Source organism: Prionailurus viverrinus, chromosome C2 (genome assembly GCF_022837055.1).
Source record: "Prionailurus viverrinus isolate Anna chromosome C2, UM_Priviv_1.0, whole genome shotgun sequence".
NCBI lineage: Eukaryota > Metazoa > Chordata > Mammalia > Carnivora > Felidae > Prionailurus > Prionailurus viverrinus.
The window spans coordinates 110,376,024-110,394,538 of NC_062569.1; the positions used below are offsets into that span (position 1 = coordinate 110,376,024).

The window sequence follows — 18,515 nt, forward strand, 5'->3', positions numbered from 1 at the left end:
AATACAAACCACAAAAACAAAGCTCTTTTGCTTCTTACATAATACTGTCAAAAACGTAGAAATGTACAAGTTTTTGAAGTAGATATCTTTAATTACTACCAAATCAAACAGTCTCATTTGAGGGGCGCCTGGGTGGCTCAGGCAGTTAAATGTCTGACTTCAGCTCAGGTCATGAACTTGCAGTTTGTGGGTTTGAGACCCACGTCGGGCTGTGCTGACAGCTCAGAGCCTGGAGCCTGCTTTGGATTCTGTGTCTCCCTCTCTCTTTGTTCCTCACCTGTTCACACTGTGTGTCTTTCTCTCTCTCTCTCTTTCTCTCTCTCTCTCTCTCTCTCTCTCGCTCTCTCAAAAATAAAGATTTAAATAATTTTTTTAAGAAGTCTCATTTGAAAGCACTGGATAGAAAAGGTTAAGAAACTTATTTTTAATTTTTTTTTAACGTTTATTCATTTTGAGAGACAGAGAGAGACAGAGCGTGAGCAGGGAAGGAGCAGACAGAGAGGAAGACACAAAATCCGAAGCAGGCTCCAGGCCTGGGGCAGGGCTCGAACTCACGGACCAGACCTCGAGATCATGATCTTAGCCAAAATTGGACGTTTAACCAACTGAGCCACCCAGGTGCCCCAAGAAACTTATTTTTAACTCACAATCATATAGACACTCTCATAGGAACAAACATGCACAAACACGTGAGGGCAAGACTGTGATTAAAAAAAATAATAACTTTGGTTCTATCTTCACTTTTTTTTTAACATTTATTTTTGAGAGAGCAGGGGAGGGGCAGAAAGAGAGAGATACAGAGGAGCTGAAGAGGGCTCTGCATTGACAACAGAGCCCGATGCGGGGCTCGAAGTCAAAAACCGTGAGATCATGACCTGAGCCCAAGTGGGACTCTTCGCCAACTGAGCCACCCAGGTGCCCCTTGGCTTCACGTCTTAATATTAGTATTTAAACACCCAGATGAGGGGAACCCGGGTAGCTCAATCCATTAAGCATTAGACTCTTGGTTTTAGCTCAGGTCATGATCTCACAGTTCACAAGATTGAGCCCCACCTTGGGCTCCATGCTGACAGCAGAGCCGGCTTGGGATCCTCTCCCTCTCTCTCTCTGCCCTGAACCTACTCACATGCACTCTCTCTCCCTCTCTCTCTCTCAAAATAAGTAAACTTTAAAAATAACAAAAACCCATATGAAACACCTACACTAAAAGAATAAATATGTATTTTTTAAAAATCCCCTTCTCCCAGGGTGCCTGGGTGGCTCAGTCAGTTGGGCATCCGACCTTCAGCTCAGGTCACAATCTCACTGCTCATGAGTTGGATCGCCGCATGGGGCCCTGTGCTGACAGCTCAGAGCCTGGAGCCTGTTTCAGAGTCTGTCTCCATCTCTCTGCCCCCTTCCCTGCTCATGCTCTCTCTCTCTCTCTCTCTCTCTCTCTCTCTCTCTCCTTCTCTCTCCCTCTCTCTCAAATATAAAAAATAAAACATAAAAAAAAAAAATTTAAGTCCCCTTCTTCCACAGTGCTTGGCTCTCCCCACTCAGGAAATGACTAACAATGCAAGCTGGACTGCACCACATGGTTTAGTTCCCCAGCAGGACTGCTGCAGTGATGAGGGGCCCAACTACCCAGAAATGTGGGTCACAGTACTTGCCTCTGTCCTACTAACCATGCAGGAAGACTCAGAGGTATTTTCACTTGTGAATTCACCAGCTGCTACAAATAAAGGAGCTTACCTCTGTTTGCTCAGAATCTTCTCTAGTTTGGCATCCTCGGCAGTTTGAAGACCCAGCGTAGAAGTGAGAGGACAGACTGTAGCCAGATACTGGACAAGCTGGATGTGCTGGCCTGGCCGATAGGCTCTCCCCTTGCCTTGACTATAGAGCCATTCAGCTTTCAAACTGGAATCAGGGGATATACAAAAGAGGAGAGGACACCAGAGTAGACAAGATACATTTTGAAGCAATAATCATCTTCCTTCTTAATTTATAGCATCATTGGATGGTTTTCATAAATAAAATCCACATAAGTTCTTTTAAAAAATCTTTCCTTCTGATTCACTCCCTTTACTATCACAATGTTTTAAACCTTTTTACTTGCTTAGGGGCACCTCCACAAAGTTGTACTCATGGTTCCAAAAATCTTTAAGTTATTTTCAAAGAAGCAATGAGTATTTCCTCTATTTGCTGTCAAACTAAAGTACCTAAATATATCAATTACATTTAAATCCATTAGTTCATACTGATAGCTAAAAAAAAAAAAAAAAAAAAAAAGTTAATGGGGGTGGGGGCAGTGCCTGGGTGGCTCAGTCATTTGAGCATCCAACTCTTGATTTCCACTCAGCTCATGACCCCAGAGTTGTGAGATTGAGCCCTTTGTCCAGCTCCATGCTGTGCTGAGCCTGTTTAGAATTCTCTTTCTCTCTCTCTCTCTCTCTCCCCCTTGGCCCCTCTCCCCAACTCATGTGCTTGCTCTCTCTCTCAAATAAAAAAAAATTTTAAAAAGGGGTGCCTGGGTAGCTCAGTGTGATTCTGGATTTTGGCTCAGGTCACGATCTCACAGTGAGATCAAGCCCCACATGGGACTGTCTGCTGTCCACACAGACTTCAGATCCTACTTCAGATCCTCTGTCCCCCTCTCTCTCTTTCTCAAAATAAATAAATAAAACTTTTTTAAAAAGTCATTTATATAAACAAAAAATTTCTTTCAAGCTGATTGGTCACAGCTGGAAGATGCTAGTGCCCCACCAACTCATTATTTTTAACAATTGGTAAGTAAAGGGTAAGAATTAAGTATTATTAATTCTATCTTTCCTATACAAGCTACATCATGAGTGACCAAATAGTTACTTTATAGAAGTATTCCAGCTAATAAAATGAATGGATTAAAACCTCACCATTTTGAAGCTCTCAGTGAATGAATTAAGGGTTTAGGCATTAATAGCTAGCTACTAATAACAATAACATGAAGGGCAACCAAACACTGTGTGTGTGTGTGTGTGTGTATGTGTGTGTGTGTGTGTGTGTGTCCCTTGCTAGAACCCAAAAAGTAGTCCTCCCACAAAAAAGCCTGAATCTGATGAAACCTATGCACGTTCCTACCAAGTTACAGGAAACACAGGAGAAAGGAGCACATCAAAGGACAAAGGGATATAACCAGCAAAATAAGCACAGTGGGAAACTCCACAGGACACATCATCTGGTTTTTTCAACAACAACCAAAAAAAGGACAAAAGAAAGCAAAAATAAATAAATAAATAAAATAATAGAAACCTATAGTTAAAAGAGATTTAAAAGCATCATCTTGAAGGGTGCCTGGGTGGCTCAGTCAGTTGAGCGACTGACTTCAGCTCAGGTCATGATCTCACGGCTTGTGAGTTCGAGCCCTGCGTCGGGCTCTGTGCTGACAGCTCAGAGCCTGGAGCATGCTTCGGATTCTGTGTCTCCCTCCCTCTCTCTGCCCCTCCCCCACTCATGCTGTGTCTCTGTCTCAGAAATAAATACTAAAATAAATAAATAAATAAATAAATAAATAATAAAAGCATCATCTTGAGCATCTGGCAAGTTGAGCCCTCAGGTGACTTCAGCCTCATGTGTGATTTCACAATTGCGTGAGAACCACCCAATCAGCATGGCCAGCCCATGGAGCACGCAACAATAATAAATTCATGTTTTAAGTCACTAAAAAAGCAAAACGGAAATTTAAAAGCTATAGAGACAAATCACAATGTAGGGCCTTATTTGGATCCTGATTCCAAAAAAAAAAAAAAAAATTTAAAAACTGCCTTTATGAGGACTGTTAGAAATGTAAGCACTGAACTAATATCTGATGTTATTAAGGAATTATTACATTTTTTGAGATGATAGTAGTATTATAGTTATTTCATTAAGAGCCCTATCTTTTAGAGATATATACTGAAATAGTCACAGATGAAATTATATGTACTTTGAGATATGCTTGAAAATAAGAGGAGAACAGGGAGTAGGTGAAGGTACAGATGACAAGGTTGGCCACGAGTTGTAAACTGTTGAAGTTGGATGATGAATTCATGGGAGGTCATTATACTACTCTTTACTTTTGCATATATGTTTTGATGGGTTTTTTCATTAACATGCCACTGCCTCAATTTTACCATTCTTTTTTTTTTCCCTAAGTTTATTTATTTGAGATAGACAGAGACAGTGCAAGTGGGGGGAGCAGAGAAGAGAGAGGGAGAGAGAACCCCAGACAGGCTCCATGCTGCCAGCACAGAGCCCGATGTGGGGTTCAAACTCATAAACCATTAGATCATGACCTGAGCCGAAACCAAGAGTCTGACACTTAACCGACTGAGCCACCCAGGCAACCCTCAATTTTACTATTCTTAAATCTACCCCTCAACTTGAAGTTGAGGCTGGATCATTTTAGTATACTTTCTCTATTTTTATAGCATTAACTTAGCATTACAAAGAGTTTGAAAATCACTTTCAATCCACAACCATTTACTTGGACCTTGATATTAAGGTATCCACATCATACAAACTGTACAGTCCAAAACTGTCGAGACACCCACATTCTACTATAGACAGAAAAGAAACTGGTTCTTTGATAACTGGTTAAATCATGCAAGAGAGTCATGGTGTAAATAAAACAACATTAGTTTCCTGTGATTTGCCAGTTTCATAAGAAAAGGAAAACTGTTTTCGAACAATGAGATATGAGGTATGGCAAGCTGATGAACTGAAGTTATGAAATCCCAACCTTAGTCTAAAGATAAAAATTTTATTTTACCTAATAAAAATAATTCAAAGTATTTCTTCCATGGATTCATTCCTGTGCACTAAATACTGATCATTCAAAATTTTCTTGAAATCTGCTCTAAATTTCCCTAAGTTCTCCTGGCAAGCAGGAGAAAAGTTGGAAAGCTGTCCCCAAAAAAGATCCATAGTAGAAAACAATCACCAACTTTAATGTTAGTCAGCAAGCAACAGTTCTAAGTCATAGATGTTTTGTAGCTGGGAAAGAGAGAAGTGAAAGTAAGAGGAGAGAGAAACAAGGCTTCAGTGTGAATATTCCAGTTTTAAGTGTGTGAGAAAACCCACAAACTGTGGAGCATCAACTACTGTAACATCTGTTTCTCTGCCTTTGCTTCACATTCAACAGTATCATTACACAAGTTTATTAATCCATACAACATTCTCCTAGGTAAAATAATCTCCTTGCCAATTAAAACAGCATTGCCAATTCAAAGAAAAACAAAATTAAAAATCATTCAGCTTAACCTATTAATTTCAAATCATTGCAATATGATTCTTCTCTTGAAACTGAAGGAATAATTTACATAATAGAAGTAACAACTATTAAGAGAGAGAACTTAAAACAATCTGCTGTTTCTCATTAAAGAAAAAAAGGAGTATTAGATGAAATGATATTTAATATTTGCTTTTAAAATATTCCACAAGGGGGGGCGCCTGGGTGGCTCAGTCGGTTAAGCATCCGACTTCAGCTCAGGTCATGATCTCACGGTCCATGAGTTCGAACCCCGTGTCGGGCTCTGTGCTGACAGCTCAGACCTGGAGCCTGTTTCAGATTCTGTGTCCTCTCTCTCTCTGCCCCTCCCCCACTCATTCTCTGTCTCTCTCTGTCTCAAAAAAACATTAAAATATTCCACAAGGGGTAGAGGGGTGCCTGGGTGGCTTAGTTGGTTAAGTATCCAACTTCAGCCCAGGTCATGATCTCGCAGTTGTGAGTTTGAGCCCCGCATCGGGCTCTGTGCTGACAGCTCAGAGCCTAGAGCCTGCTTTGGACTCTGTGTCTCCGTCTCTCTCTGCCCCTCCCCCACTCACGCTCGCTCTCTCTCTCTCTCTCTCCCTAAAATAAAGATCAAAAAAAATTTTTTTTTAAATATTCTAACAAGGGGCACCTGGGTGGCTCAGTCAGATAAGTGTCCGACTCTTGATTTCAGCTCAGGTCATGATCTCACAGTTGGCGGGATCGATTCCCATGTTGGGCTCTGCACTGACACTGTGGAACCTGCTTGGGATGCTCTCTCTCCCTCTCCCTCTGCCCCTCCCCTGCCCCTCCCCTGCTTGCTCACTCTGTCAAAATAAATAAATAAACATTTTTTTAAAATAATAAAATAGTCCAACAAAAAAAGTGGGCAATACATGAAACAAGATAGGCAAAGTTGGTAATTGCTGAAGGAGTATGGTGGGTATTTAGGTGTTCACTATGGTACTCTCTCTACTCCAAAATTCTGCTCTGTGAGTTCTGATCTCCAACTAAACAACAGAGGTGTAGCTTGGGACTAGGACACATAAATAATAAAACAAATGGAAACAAATTCCAAAAGAACTCCAAATACTGAGTTCCTACACAAAGGTGCTGGTCTTTGCACAGGTGTGCCTCTCTCTGAGAAAGCACTCAGTCACAGCACCACAGGAGTGGCTGACTGCTCAACTTACTCTTTCCAGTCACACACATTCAACATGTGGCTACTTGAAGTCATCCAAGAACCTGGGATACTTTTCATAATGAAGAAAATTTTTAATCTGGATGTTCGTCGCAAACAACAGGCTGGGTAGATACAAAAACTGGAAATTCCTTCCTGTCCTTCAGGGCAATCCCCAAGGTTGACCAGGAAAATGTGTTGAACGCTGCTCAGGCTACTCATATGACAGCTCTCCCTTATAATAATTCCGCCTTCCTAAACAAAACTTCCAGAGTTGTTGGTTCTTTTTTTATTTAAAGTTTATTTATTTATTTTGAGAGAGACAGAAGACAGTGTGAGTGCGGGAGGGGCAGAGAGAGAGAAGGAACGAGAGAATCCCAAGCAAGCTCTGCACTGTCAGTGCAGAGCCCAACGTGGGGCTTGAGCTTATGAACCTCGAGACCATGACCTGAGCCTAAATCAAGAGTCGGATGCTTAACCAACTGAGCCACCCAGGCACCTCACTATGTTCTATTCTTACTCTCAGGGGTGACTATGTAGGTATTTTTAAATATTATTTTTTAACTATATCTGAATTATGTGATACCTTGCAGTTTTTTTAAATGTTGGGGCAGGAGGGTGGGGAGAATCTGTTGCTATTGTGCTATCCTCCCAACTCTTCCTTCATTCCATACTTATTTAGTGTAGGATGACCCCACGGAAAAACCACCCCAGTGAAAGCCTACTTCTTCTCTACTTCCTGAAATCTCTGAAATCAGAGAAAGTTAAAAAAAAATGCAAATTCATCTTAAAGTCACTTGTATTAAAACTATTTCCACAGTGTACAAACATAGCCTTTGCATTATTATTCATCTATTCAACAATTCATCTTCTCATCTCTTTTTTTTTTTTTTTAAGTTAGCTTTATGTCCAATGTGGGTCTTGAACTCATTACTCTGAGATCAAGAGTCACATGTTCTAGACACCTGGGTGGCTCAGCTGGTTAAACGTCTGACTTCAGCTCAGGTCATGATCTCACATTTTGTGAGTTCAAGCCCCACACTGGGCTCGCTGCTGTCACTGCAGAGCCTGCTTCAGATCCTCTGTCCCCCTTTCTGTCCCTCCTTGCTCACGTTTTCTCTCTCTCTCTCTCTCTCCCCCTCTCAAAAATAAAAATATAAACAAACAAACAAGTCACATGCTCTACCAACTGAGTCAGCCAGGCACCCCAAATATCTTCTGCTTTTTAGCATTTGCTTTAGTTTCTACGAAACACCTCAATTTTCAGTCTCTATCTTTAAGTAATACTGACAATTATCCTTTATTAAGCACCTATTATATGATCAGTATTATGCTATATGCATTATCCTGATCCTCAGTCTTGAAAGCTATTATCCACATTTTACAGATGAGAAAACAAAGGCTCACAGAAACTAAGGAACTTGTCCAGGCCACACAGCTAATAGGTGGGAGGGAAAGATGCGAAGCCTTCTCTTGTCCCTCTTCCCAGGTCTCTTTTTACACCAAAGTCTTATCTCTGCCCATCTCACCTCCTGCCTCCTACATGAAAATGTTGCCAGTCATACTTGCATAGAAAAATCTGACAAGTATTTTTTCTGTTAAAGGAAGAGCCAGAGAAGATAATCAGATATAAACCCATATTCAAGCTTTAGAACTACCCATAGTTGAAAACAAAATAAGGTTTCTGAGTACACAGCAACACACTGCAAAAGACAAGCCACACTTTTTTCTAGGCAAACTAGACCCTACACATGTCCCTCCCCTACACTATGTAGGTCCTGACTGCCATTCCTCACTGCCCCATGCCTTATTCAGCAACTAGATGAAGCAGCAGGAAGAAGGAAAAGGAAAGCCCTGTCAGTAATCTACCACTCATCCTCCCACGGGCATACCCCTCAAGCAGCTACTATCAGTCTCTAGTACAGATGGAGAGAAATGGTAAGAAATAACATACATGTTGAGTCCATGAGTGCATGTAGGTATGCAGTGAGAGGGGGAGGTGAAATGAGGCACAGTGAAGAGAATACACTCATCTCAATTCTCATGCCCTTTAACTCTGCTCTCCCCCTCTTGTCCACATCCTAGTTTCTTATCTCCCCTAAAGCTCTGATTCCACTGACCACATGTCAGTGTCCAGAATACCCCATCATGCAGAGGTACCAGCTCCAAGTGTAGAAACCATCCATGATTAGAGAGATAGGGGAGTTCCACTTCTGCTGCTTCACAGGGAGGAGTAGGGGAGGACCAATCAGCATGCCTACTACCAGTTCCAAATGGGAACTTGGCAGGAATTTTCCCACGGAATCACTGTTATAAATGGTAGTTGGGTCCTATTATTAATACCGCCCTTACATATAGGATGGATTAGAAGCTTTTGTGGGATTGATCTGAGACCCTATATAGCATCCATAACATGATTTCTACAGAAAACGCACCAGGGGTAACTGGGTGGCTCAGTTGGTTGAACATCCAGCTTCAGCTCAGGTCATGATCTCGTGGTTTGTGAGTTCAGGCCCCGCATCAGGCTCTGTGCTGACAGCTCAGAGCCTGGGGCCTACTTTGGATTCTGTGTCTCCCTCTCTCTCTGCCCCTGCCCCACTTGTGCTCTGTCTCTCTCTCTCTCTCTCTCTCTCTCTCAAAAATAAATAAATATTAAAAAAAAAAAAAAAATGCTCCAAGCCCCTGAACAACCAACAAAAGACCTTTTAGAAATCAAATTGTTGTAAGTTGGGCACTAAGTTAAACTCACTAGCCCCAGCATCTGGGGCTGATATTTATATCTTATCCCTTCTTAGGATAGAAAATCCTAAACGACCAGCATATAGTTTGCCATATGATTGCATTAATGATCTTAATTTCTAAATGCACATCTTAAGAAATATTTCGTTTATTAATCTGTAGCCAGCTAGAAATGGTCTTTATGGTAACTTCCATGATTAATGTGATATTAAAGAGGTCATGTTCACCTTTCCTTCTGAGAAATCACATATCCATCTAGGACTCTGAGGTTTAAGCACCAGCTGACGATGTATGGCCGATAATCAAACCCTGGAATGGACGGTGTTGCCATCACACAAGGATTGTTCATGATTGACAACTGTTCCAATTCAGTTAAGGATGCCAAAAAAGAGATCTGAAACAAAGGATATCTTTGTTGAATGAAATAGACTATTCATTATCAAGCACAGGGCTTCCATTGTTGATTACACATCTTTGGCAGTTTGAGAATGCAACAATTTCCCTCTTGTTCTGAAAAGCAACAAGTACCACTCTTATATTATCCAAAGACTTCCAAAATTCCATCAATATGACCATCTGTCCTTGCTTCACAAAACCGCTTACAAAGTATCAGCAATGTTTCCTAATAGAGAAAATCTTATTTTGAAAACATAGTAGCCAGAGAAAGGTAGAGTGTCCTTTATTGACCCCTTTAATGTAGATACACATCTACCACAAATCCTTTCCAAATGGAACAAAAGTTGCAGCATTACAAATGAAATGAAGCGTTAATGACCCACTGACATTAAAAAAAAGTAGAAAGAAAAATAACGATCATCTTGAATCCAGTGTTTCATCTTAATGGTAGTGTCTTCCAAGATGCTCACAGTTCACAAGTGAGCTCACAACTTTATCCTGCATCTCTTCTATTCTTTGTGGCTTCCTGGATCCCACAAAATACCCTCAAATTTTACCTCATTTAGGTCACGGATTTCATTTTCTGCCAAGGAAAGTATAGCAAGACTTCTGGGTAGATAAGCTGGTGCCATTCTAAGAGAAGTGATGATGTTTCCATGTAAAAGCAGGGTCTTGAAGGTAAAAACAGAATGAAATTACAAATGAAAAAATTACAAATGTATCTATTTTGACATAACCAAAATGGTGAGTATGAAAAATAAAGGGACCTATTTTATTATACTTTTCATCACTTACAAAGCAAAGATTAATAACGCTGCAAGGGTCCTAGGTGGTCTTCTTATCCAACTTTCTCTTTTTGTGTCCACATTCTGAGCTCAAGAACATTTAAAGATGTGTCCAAGAACACACACTTGGTATAGTCACTAGCATTTTTTGAGATTTAAGTTATTAAAACTTGAACAATTTCCAACATATTGTTCATTTCCTTTTAAAACATCAAAATAGGGGCACCTGGGTGGATTGGTCGGTAGAGCATGCAACTCTTGATCTCATGGGTTATGAGTTCAATCCCACAATGGGTAGAAAGATTACTTAAAAATAAAACCTTTAATACAAAATCAAAATAAAGAGTGAGAAAAGTGAAAGATAACATTAAAAGAATCACATATATGGGTGTCTGGGTGGCTCAGTCAGTTGAGCGTCTGACTCTTGATCTTGGCTCAGGTCATGATTTCACAGCTTGTGAGAGCCAGCCCCATGTTGAGCTTTGCGCTGAGAGCTTGGGATTCACTCTCTCCCTCTCTCTCTCTGTCCCTCCTCTGCTTGCACTCTCTCTCTCAAAATAAATAAATAAACTTAAAAAAAAATCACACATAAAGCAAATTTTCCAAAAGAGAGACGTAACCCACAACCCACAATTTACAACTGTATTCTCTTGAAAGCTAAAAGCTTAAGAAAGGTAGAACATGCTATTTGCAGATAAAGCTGATTCAAATTATGTCAGCAACAATGAATAACTAAAGGCTTTGAATACCCAGGGTTCTGATAAAATAATCATTCCAGGAAAAAAAAATCCTTAGTTCATTTGAATTCTCTTAGTATATGGACACATCAGATTGTTTACAGTAATTGCTGCTAAAAATGATTTATGCTCAAGACATGGGGAACGGTGAGTTAATAACACTGCTTCTAAGGTTTAACAAATTCACCTAACGCTAATAATATCCAACGATGCAAAAATATGGAAAAAGCCTACATGTTTTTGAAGCTTCAATTGCAACTGTTACTTATTTGATTGCATAATTCATTCCCCTCCATAAAAAGTGCTATATATTACAGGTTTACTTTTTAAATTAAAGTGAAGTTACTTTTGATAACTTAGTGATAACTATTACTCAAAAAACAGCCATCCCGAGTGTCAAAAAACAGATTCAAGTTCAGGAATGATTACATGTCAGCCCAATATGTTACATATTACATAGCTACGCTGCTAGTGTTGGCTGATTAGACATAAAGGGGACTTCATTATGTTCAAAGGATGGCAAATAAGAATTAACCTTAACTACAATGATCAGTTTTAATTAAAATAAATCAATTACAGAAACTAACAACAGAGTATTTTATACTTCATTTCTGGTACTCTAATAGAATTTTTATCAGAAGTTACGATCTGTTCTTCATACAGAGTAGGATGATTTTAGGCCAATCAGATCACTTTCTTTTGGTATATTAATATAAAATTTCAGAAATGACATAGCAAACAGACTTACCTTCAGTGATACCAATTTCGATAGATCACCAATCTGGGGTATGTTATTGTCTGATAAATCAAGGTGCTGCAGAGCTGTGCAGCTACTGATTTGTTCTATGGCCTGTCACAAGAAAAGCATCACACAAAATCAAAAAACGAAATTCTTCCCTAGTTCCTCATAGCTGAGTCTCCTGCCTCCTCTGCTTCCAATTGTAAGCAGAGGAGGAGAGCTTAGCAAGAGAAAGAGGGGGCAGTAATAATAGAATTTGGTAAATTCTTATGTAACAAGCTTCCACCCTCATTATCCCTCTGAGAGTAGAACCATGTCATCCCAGATATTTATAGCTTGAAAAAACCTTAGTGATAACACATGACAGTTGGTATAGTATAGAGTTTATAAGTAAAGAGTGGAACCAAACTGGATGGATTCAAATCCTGGCTCTGTAACTTCCTGGCTATGTGACCTTAAGCAAGTTACTTTACCTCTCTGGATCTGTTTCTCATTTATGTAATGGACATAATGACTATACCTACTTCATAGGCTGTCATGACATTGAATGAGTTGACAGTTAAGGTGCTTAGAATAGCATCTAGCATTAATTAACTGATCAATAAGTCAGCTATTACTATCATTTAATTGAGTCCCTCATCTAACATATCAAAAAATAGGACACAGAGATTTTAACTTACCAAAATTTTAGAGCTACTAAGTGGTGAAAGCAGGACTAGAGTCCAGATCTCTTGAATTTTATTTTGCATTTATTTATTTTTAATATAATTTATTGTCAAGTTGGCTAACATACAGTGTATACAGTGTGCTCTTGGTTTTGAGGGTTGATTCTGTGACTCATCGCTTGCATACAACACCCTCTCTTTACTTTTAAAACAGTATATTCTCTACTATATTATTAAATGTTTATTCAAAGCTTAATGCAGCATGATACAGTCTCCCTCCTAACATTCCATTCTACTGTTTGATCTATTCTTCTAAGTATAATATAGATTCTTTGTCCACATTGAAAACACTATGGGACTGTGTTATGTGTTTCAAAATAAATTATTTTTTCAGTTTATGTTAACTGAAATGATCCCTGGGAAGTGGGAGTAGGTACTTTCACGTTTTATTCTATTTATTTCTGTATTCACTATTATAGTGAATACCTTTGTAAATTAAAAAAAGAAACAATTCGGGGCACCTGGGTGGCTTGGTCCGTTGGGTGCCTGACTTTGGCTCAGGTCATGATCTCGCAGTTCGTGGGTTCAAGCCCTGTGTAGGGCTCTGTGCTGACAGAGCCTGTGCTGTGGAGCCTGCTTTGGAGTCTGTGTCTCCCTCTCCCTCTCAGCCCCTCCCCTGCTCATGCTCTGGCTCTCTCTCTCTCTCTCTCAAAAATAAATAAACATTAAAAAAATTAAAAAAAAAATTCACCTTGAGATTATTTCCTGCCAAATTCAGCCATTCCAAATGTACTAGATCCTTTAGCCCTTCCACATAGCCAATGCTATTATGAGGCAAATTTAACACCCTGAGTTGGGTCAGTTTGGCCACACCCATCATTCGCACCAGCCGATTATTAGCCACTGACAACTGTGGAAGGGAAAAGATCATTATTCTTAGTAAAACATGCATATTATTTTCACATGACAATGGTTAAAAAGATTTGTTTACATGGCCAAATATTCCCAAATATACAAACCAAGTTTGAACTTTTCACATATTTTGTCTAAATACTCTACAGTGCTTGTTGTTGTAAGTTGTTCCTAAGCAATGGAGAATATACATAAAACTGAGCCATCAGAACCTCTCCAACTATTCAAAAGAAAACACTTTTAACAGAGAAATTACTTGAGAATATAAGCTCCACAAGAATGAGGTCCTTATAATGTCTGGCAAAATCTAGAGCAGTACCAGATATATAAGGGGAGACCAATAAACATTAATTGAAAGAATGAATGAATGAACTCTTTACCTCCATCATAACATAAAAGGTTATCTTAGCAACACGATGCTTTGCCAACATAAAATATTTCCTTTTTTAACAAATGCTTATTTTTCTAGTCTATTTTAAATGCAGCACATACATAAATAAATGTTCATCTTCATGTAAACTGTCATGTAAAAACTTCATGTTCAAACTGTCATGTAAAAATTTAAGGTAACATTTACTGCTTTCCAGGCCTGTATAGTTGCTTTTTGTTAGGTTATTTTATTGTTTTGTATAATAATAAACTGGTTGTATATAACTATTTCCCCAGATAGCAATACCTACCTGTATTAATCGTCTACATTTCTCAAGATTTTCCAATTTAATAATCTGATTTTTATCCAGAATCAAAGTATGAATATCAGCTTCACAGGGTAAGTTTGGACTTAATTTCTGTAGTCCCTGTCCTGACCAGTTGACCACTGATCCTTGAAAATAGAAGAGAAATTGTTAGAAAACACAAATACAATGATTGAGCATAGGGATGGAATTATATTCATAAAATCTCTATATTTAAGGTTAAAAAACGCCAGGGCATAATAAATATCAAGATTTAAAAACTAAAGCAATCGAGTTCTAAAAGACCACAGATTGAAATTATTCACTTTCTCTCAGAAATATCAAAAATTACACCTAAAAATCTGTGATATTCTACTCAAGTTTCTATGATGTAATGCTGTGGAATGCTCCACATTTAAATATGAACTATCCCATATTTTGTGGCTAAGTAATGATTGTATTTTTTTTAATGGAACTAATCTTTTGATAGAGATCAACCTGCTTGCAATCTAACTACCAGTATATCCTAAAGTCCCCGATTATTTTAAAAATCATAGTTCAGTTAATTTATCTATGAATTGAGAACAATACACTTGATTGAGGTGGGGATAAAAAAAAGAAATGATACAAACAAAACTTAGCCCCATTTCTGGCCCACAGAAGCCAATAAAGTAATTTAGTTTCACAGACGTTTCAAATCCTATTTCCCCGGGTTAACCATTGTGCTATCTTGGGCAGGTTATTGATCTCTTTGGGGCTCACTTTTCCACTCTATAACATGGGGATGATAATAATATTTGCCTTACAATGTTGTTCTACAGAGAAAATGAGATATTTAAAAAAAAAAAAAAAAGCCTCAGAACATCATCTGGCTCACATAAAAAGTACTCCTTAAATGTTTACTGCTATCACTGTAGTTCCCGTGGTGGGCTGGGGGGGGGGGGGGTGTGCAGTTTAAGAGAAGCAGATATCAAAAAGGGGTGGGGCCACAGAAACTGCCAATTTCAAATTTATACCCAGATTAAGATTACTGTGGGAAATAATTATGCGAGATTGCTCTCCTGAAAGGTTTCAACGTTTTTTCATTGTCTAATGGATTCTAGCATTGGCGGGGGGGGGGGGGGGGGGGGGGTGGTTGTCACGGGATTCTCTGAGAATTTGGTGAAAGCTGTGTGCTGTGTAATGAAAATGTAGTCTTTGCACGGGGTCGACAGACCCCTTGGAACTATCGATTTCCCCCCACACACATACTCCGAGAAGTTACGGCCCTCAGATAATGACCCCCAGATCCAAGCTTTGGAGAGAGGATTCGACCAGCCCCCGACCCAGTAGGCTGCAGCGGAGCCTCGGAGCCGTAACCAAAACAAAGGAGCTCGGCTCATGCCCGGCGACTCCCGGTCACAGAAGCATCCACACCCTGCGCTCCGCTGGGTGGCCACCAAACCCGATCCCAGGACCTGGTCTGCAGAACAAGGGGTGTAGAACTGTGGCCTCTAGGTCCCCCTAGATTTTATCACAGCCACCGGACACTTCCAAAAAAGGGTTTAACGTCGGTCAGGGAGCTGTGGTTGAAAGACGGTTTCTTAAACGTGATAGGAAGCTAGGGGAAAAGGAGACAGGCAAAGCTAAAGAGGGAGATCCGGCAGTTTTCACTTGGGCATCCAAAATTCGAAGTAAACATCCAAGAAAGGTCACCGCAGCCCGAAATCTACCACCCAAGCAGCTTCAGAAGCGCGGGAGCCAGGGAGCCCGGCCACGCGAAGGACCCTGGGGATGTAGTCCCCAGGTCGACCCTTTCCGCAAATCCGCAGAACTAGGCAACACTCAGGAACTACAACTCCCAGAAGGGAGCGCGGCTCCGCGACGCCCACAGTCCCGCATCGAAAGAACTGGTACAGAACTGCACACCTAAACCCAGGCTTCTTCTCTCCACCAGGTAACTATTTAACTTAGTTCCGTGGAGTAAACCTTACGTCTCAAGGGTGAGGATCGCCTTACCATCTCCAGGAGGCAAAGCCGCGTCGACGCGCGCCACCGCCATACTTCCCGCTTGCTAATAATACCAAGCAACCGTCCTCCAGCTGCTTGGTGGAGCCTGTAGTCAGGAGGCAGCAGCCGGAAACTACAGCTCCCAGGATGCACGGCAACCAGACGGCCCAATTGGCTGGTCTGCACCTAATGGTGTAAAACCCGGGTTGGAGTCTGAGCCGCAGTGTGTTCAGGAACTCGGGTCAGCTCCCTTTTCTGACAAATAAGCAACTGTATTGTTAGATGATCGTTTCACTCCCTTTTCTAGGTGTCTCCGAAATTTGATACTTTTTCCATTGAGATAATTATAAGGTCGCTATTTAATGCAGACCGAATTTGAGCGCTCAGTGTTAGAAGTCCTCTCACTGCAGAGGTGGCTGGCTGCCCCTTCTTTTGACAATTCTGAATAAGTTGAAAGTTTTCAACTCTGCTATAAGAATGACTTGGGATGGCACAAAAACAGACACATAGACCAATGGAATAGAATAGAAACCCCAGAACTAGACCCACAAACGTATGGCCAACTCATGTTTGACAAAGCAGGAAAGAACATCCAATGGAAAAAAGACAGCCTCTTTAACAAATGGTGCTGGGAGAACTGGACAGCAACATGCAGAAGGTTGAAACTAGACCACTTTCTCACACCATTCACAAAAATAAACTCAAAATGGATAAAGGACCTAAATGTGAGACAGGAAACCATCAAAACCTTAGAGGAGAAAGCAGGAAAAGACCTCTCTGACCTCAGCCGTAGCAATCTCTTACTCGACACATCCCCAAAGGCAAGGGAATTAAAAGCAAAAGTGAATTACTGGGACCTTATGAAGACAAAAAGCTTCTGCACAGCAAAGGAAACAACCAACAAAACTAAAAGGCAACCAACGGAATGGGAAAAGATATTTGCAAATGACATATCGGACAAAGGGCTAGTATCCAAAATCTATAAAGAGCTCACCAAACTCCACACCCGAAAAACAAATAACCCAGTGAAGAAATGGGCAGAAAACATGAATAGACACTTCTCTAAAGAAGACATCCGGATGGCCAACAGGCACATGAAAAGATGTTCAGCGTCGCTCCTTATCAGGGAAATACAAATCAAAACCACACTCAGGTATCACCTCACGCCAGTCAGAGTGGCCAAAATGAACAAATCAGGAGACTATAGATGCTGGAGAGGATGTGGAGAAACGGGAACCCTCTTGCACTGTTGGTGGGAATGCAAATTGGTGCAGCCGCTCTGGAAAGCAGTGTGGAGGTTCCTCAGAAAATTAAAAATAGACCTACCCTATGACCCAGCAATAGCACTGCTAGGAATTTATCCAAGGGATACAGGAGCACTGATGCATAGGGCCACTTGTACCCCAATGTTCATAGCAGCACTCTCAACAATAGCCAAATTATGGAAAGAGCCTAAATGTCCATCAACTGATGAATGGATAAAGAAATTGTGGTTTATATACACAATGGAATATTACGTGGCAATGAGAAAAAATGAAATATGGCCTTTTGTAGCAACGTGGATGGAACTGGAGAGTGTGATGCTAAGTGAAATAAGCCATACAGAGAAAGACAGATACCATATGGTTTCACTCTTATGTGGATCCTGAGAAACTTAACAGGAACCCATGGGGGAGGGAAAGGAAAAAAAAAAAAAAAGAGGTTAGAATGGGAGAGAGCCAAAGCATAAGAGACTGTTAAAAACTGAGAACAAACTGAGGGTTGATGGGGGGTGGGAGGGAGGAGAGGGTGGGTGATGGGTATTGAGGAGGGCACCTTTTGGGATGAGCACTGGGTGTTGTATGGAAACCAATTTGTCAATAAATTTCATTAAAAAAAAAGAAAAAAAAAAGAATGACTTGGGAGATCTTGTTGAGATAGTCAAAATGGATACATTTCATATGAAAATTTAAAGCATTCTGGGATAGAAAGTTCTATAAAGTATTTTTAAGTGGTTCTTGAATATTTAACAGAAATTTAGACCTGGGTGTATATTTAATAAGTATGAACCTAGGATTTTTCCAAGGAGTATACAAGAGAAGTTTACAACATAGTCTCCAAATTCAAGAATTACACTTCCCAACGCTATGGGAGGCTTACACCTTTGATATAACTATTTCCTGATAACTAGCATGATTGCAACTATAAACACAGAAAGATCTCAGCAAATGGAGAAAGACAGAAACAACAATCTTCAAAGAAGACTTGAAGGAGGAAGTGAAATGGAGCTAGGGCTTAAAAGATGTGTAGACTCTAAAACGATTCAGAAGTACTTGAAAGACATTAGCACAGGCTGCAGGTGAGGGTAGGTGGTAATGAGGTTATTCTCAAAAGAAGAGAAAAACTAACCTAATAGCAGTACAGAAGGTACAAAGGGAACTTCAATTTCTAGTACACATGCCTCCATTCCCC

The 18,515-nt window shown here is 40.2% G+C and overlaps 1 protein-coding gene across 1 annotated transcript in view; it reads right to left on the reverse strand.

Annotated features, from left to right (window-relative positions):
* The window catches only part of CEP97 (centrosomal protein 97), a 29,841-nt gene extending 13,659 nt beyond the window's left edge, over positions 1–16,182 (reverse strand). Inside the window, exons 1-7 of the mRNA XM_047876238.1 lie at positions 16,074–16,182; positions 14,082–14,224; positions 13,241–13,399; positions 11,834–11,935; positions 10,121–10,234; positions 9,395–9,561; positions 1,735–1,899 (exon numbers count right to left, since the gene is read on the reverse strand). Of these exons, the coding sequence (XP_047732194.1) occupies positions 1,735–1,899; positions 9,395–9,561; positions 10,121–10,234; positions 11,834–11,935; positions 13,241–13,399; positions 14,082–14,224; positions 16,074–16,116 (893 nt within the window). The 5' untranslated portion in view covers positions 16,117–16,182. The remainder of the gene's footprint in view (positions 1–1,734; positions 1,900–9,394; positions 9,562–10,120; positions 10,235–11,833; positions 11,936–13,240; positions 13,400–14,081; positions 14,225–16,073) is intronic.
* Between the last annotated feature and the right edge of the window lie 2,333 nt (positions 16,183–18,515).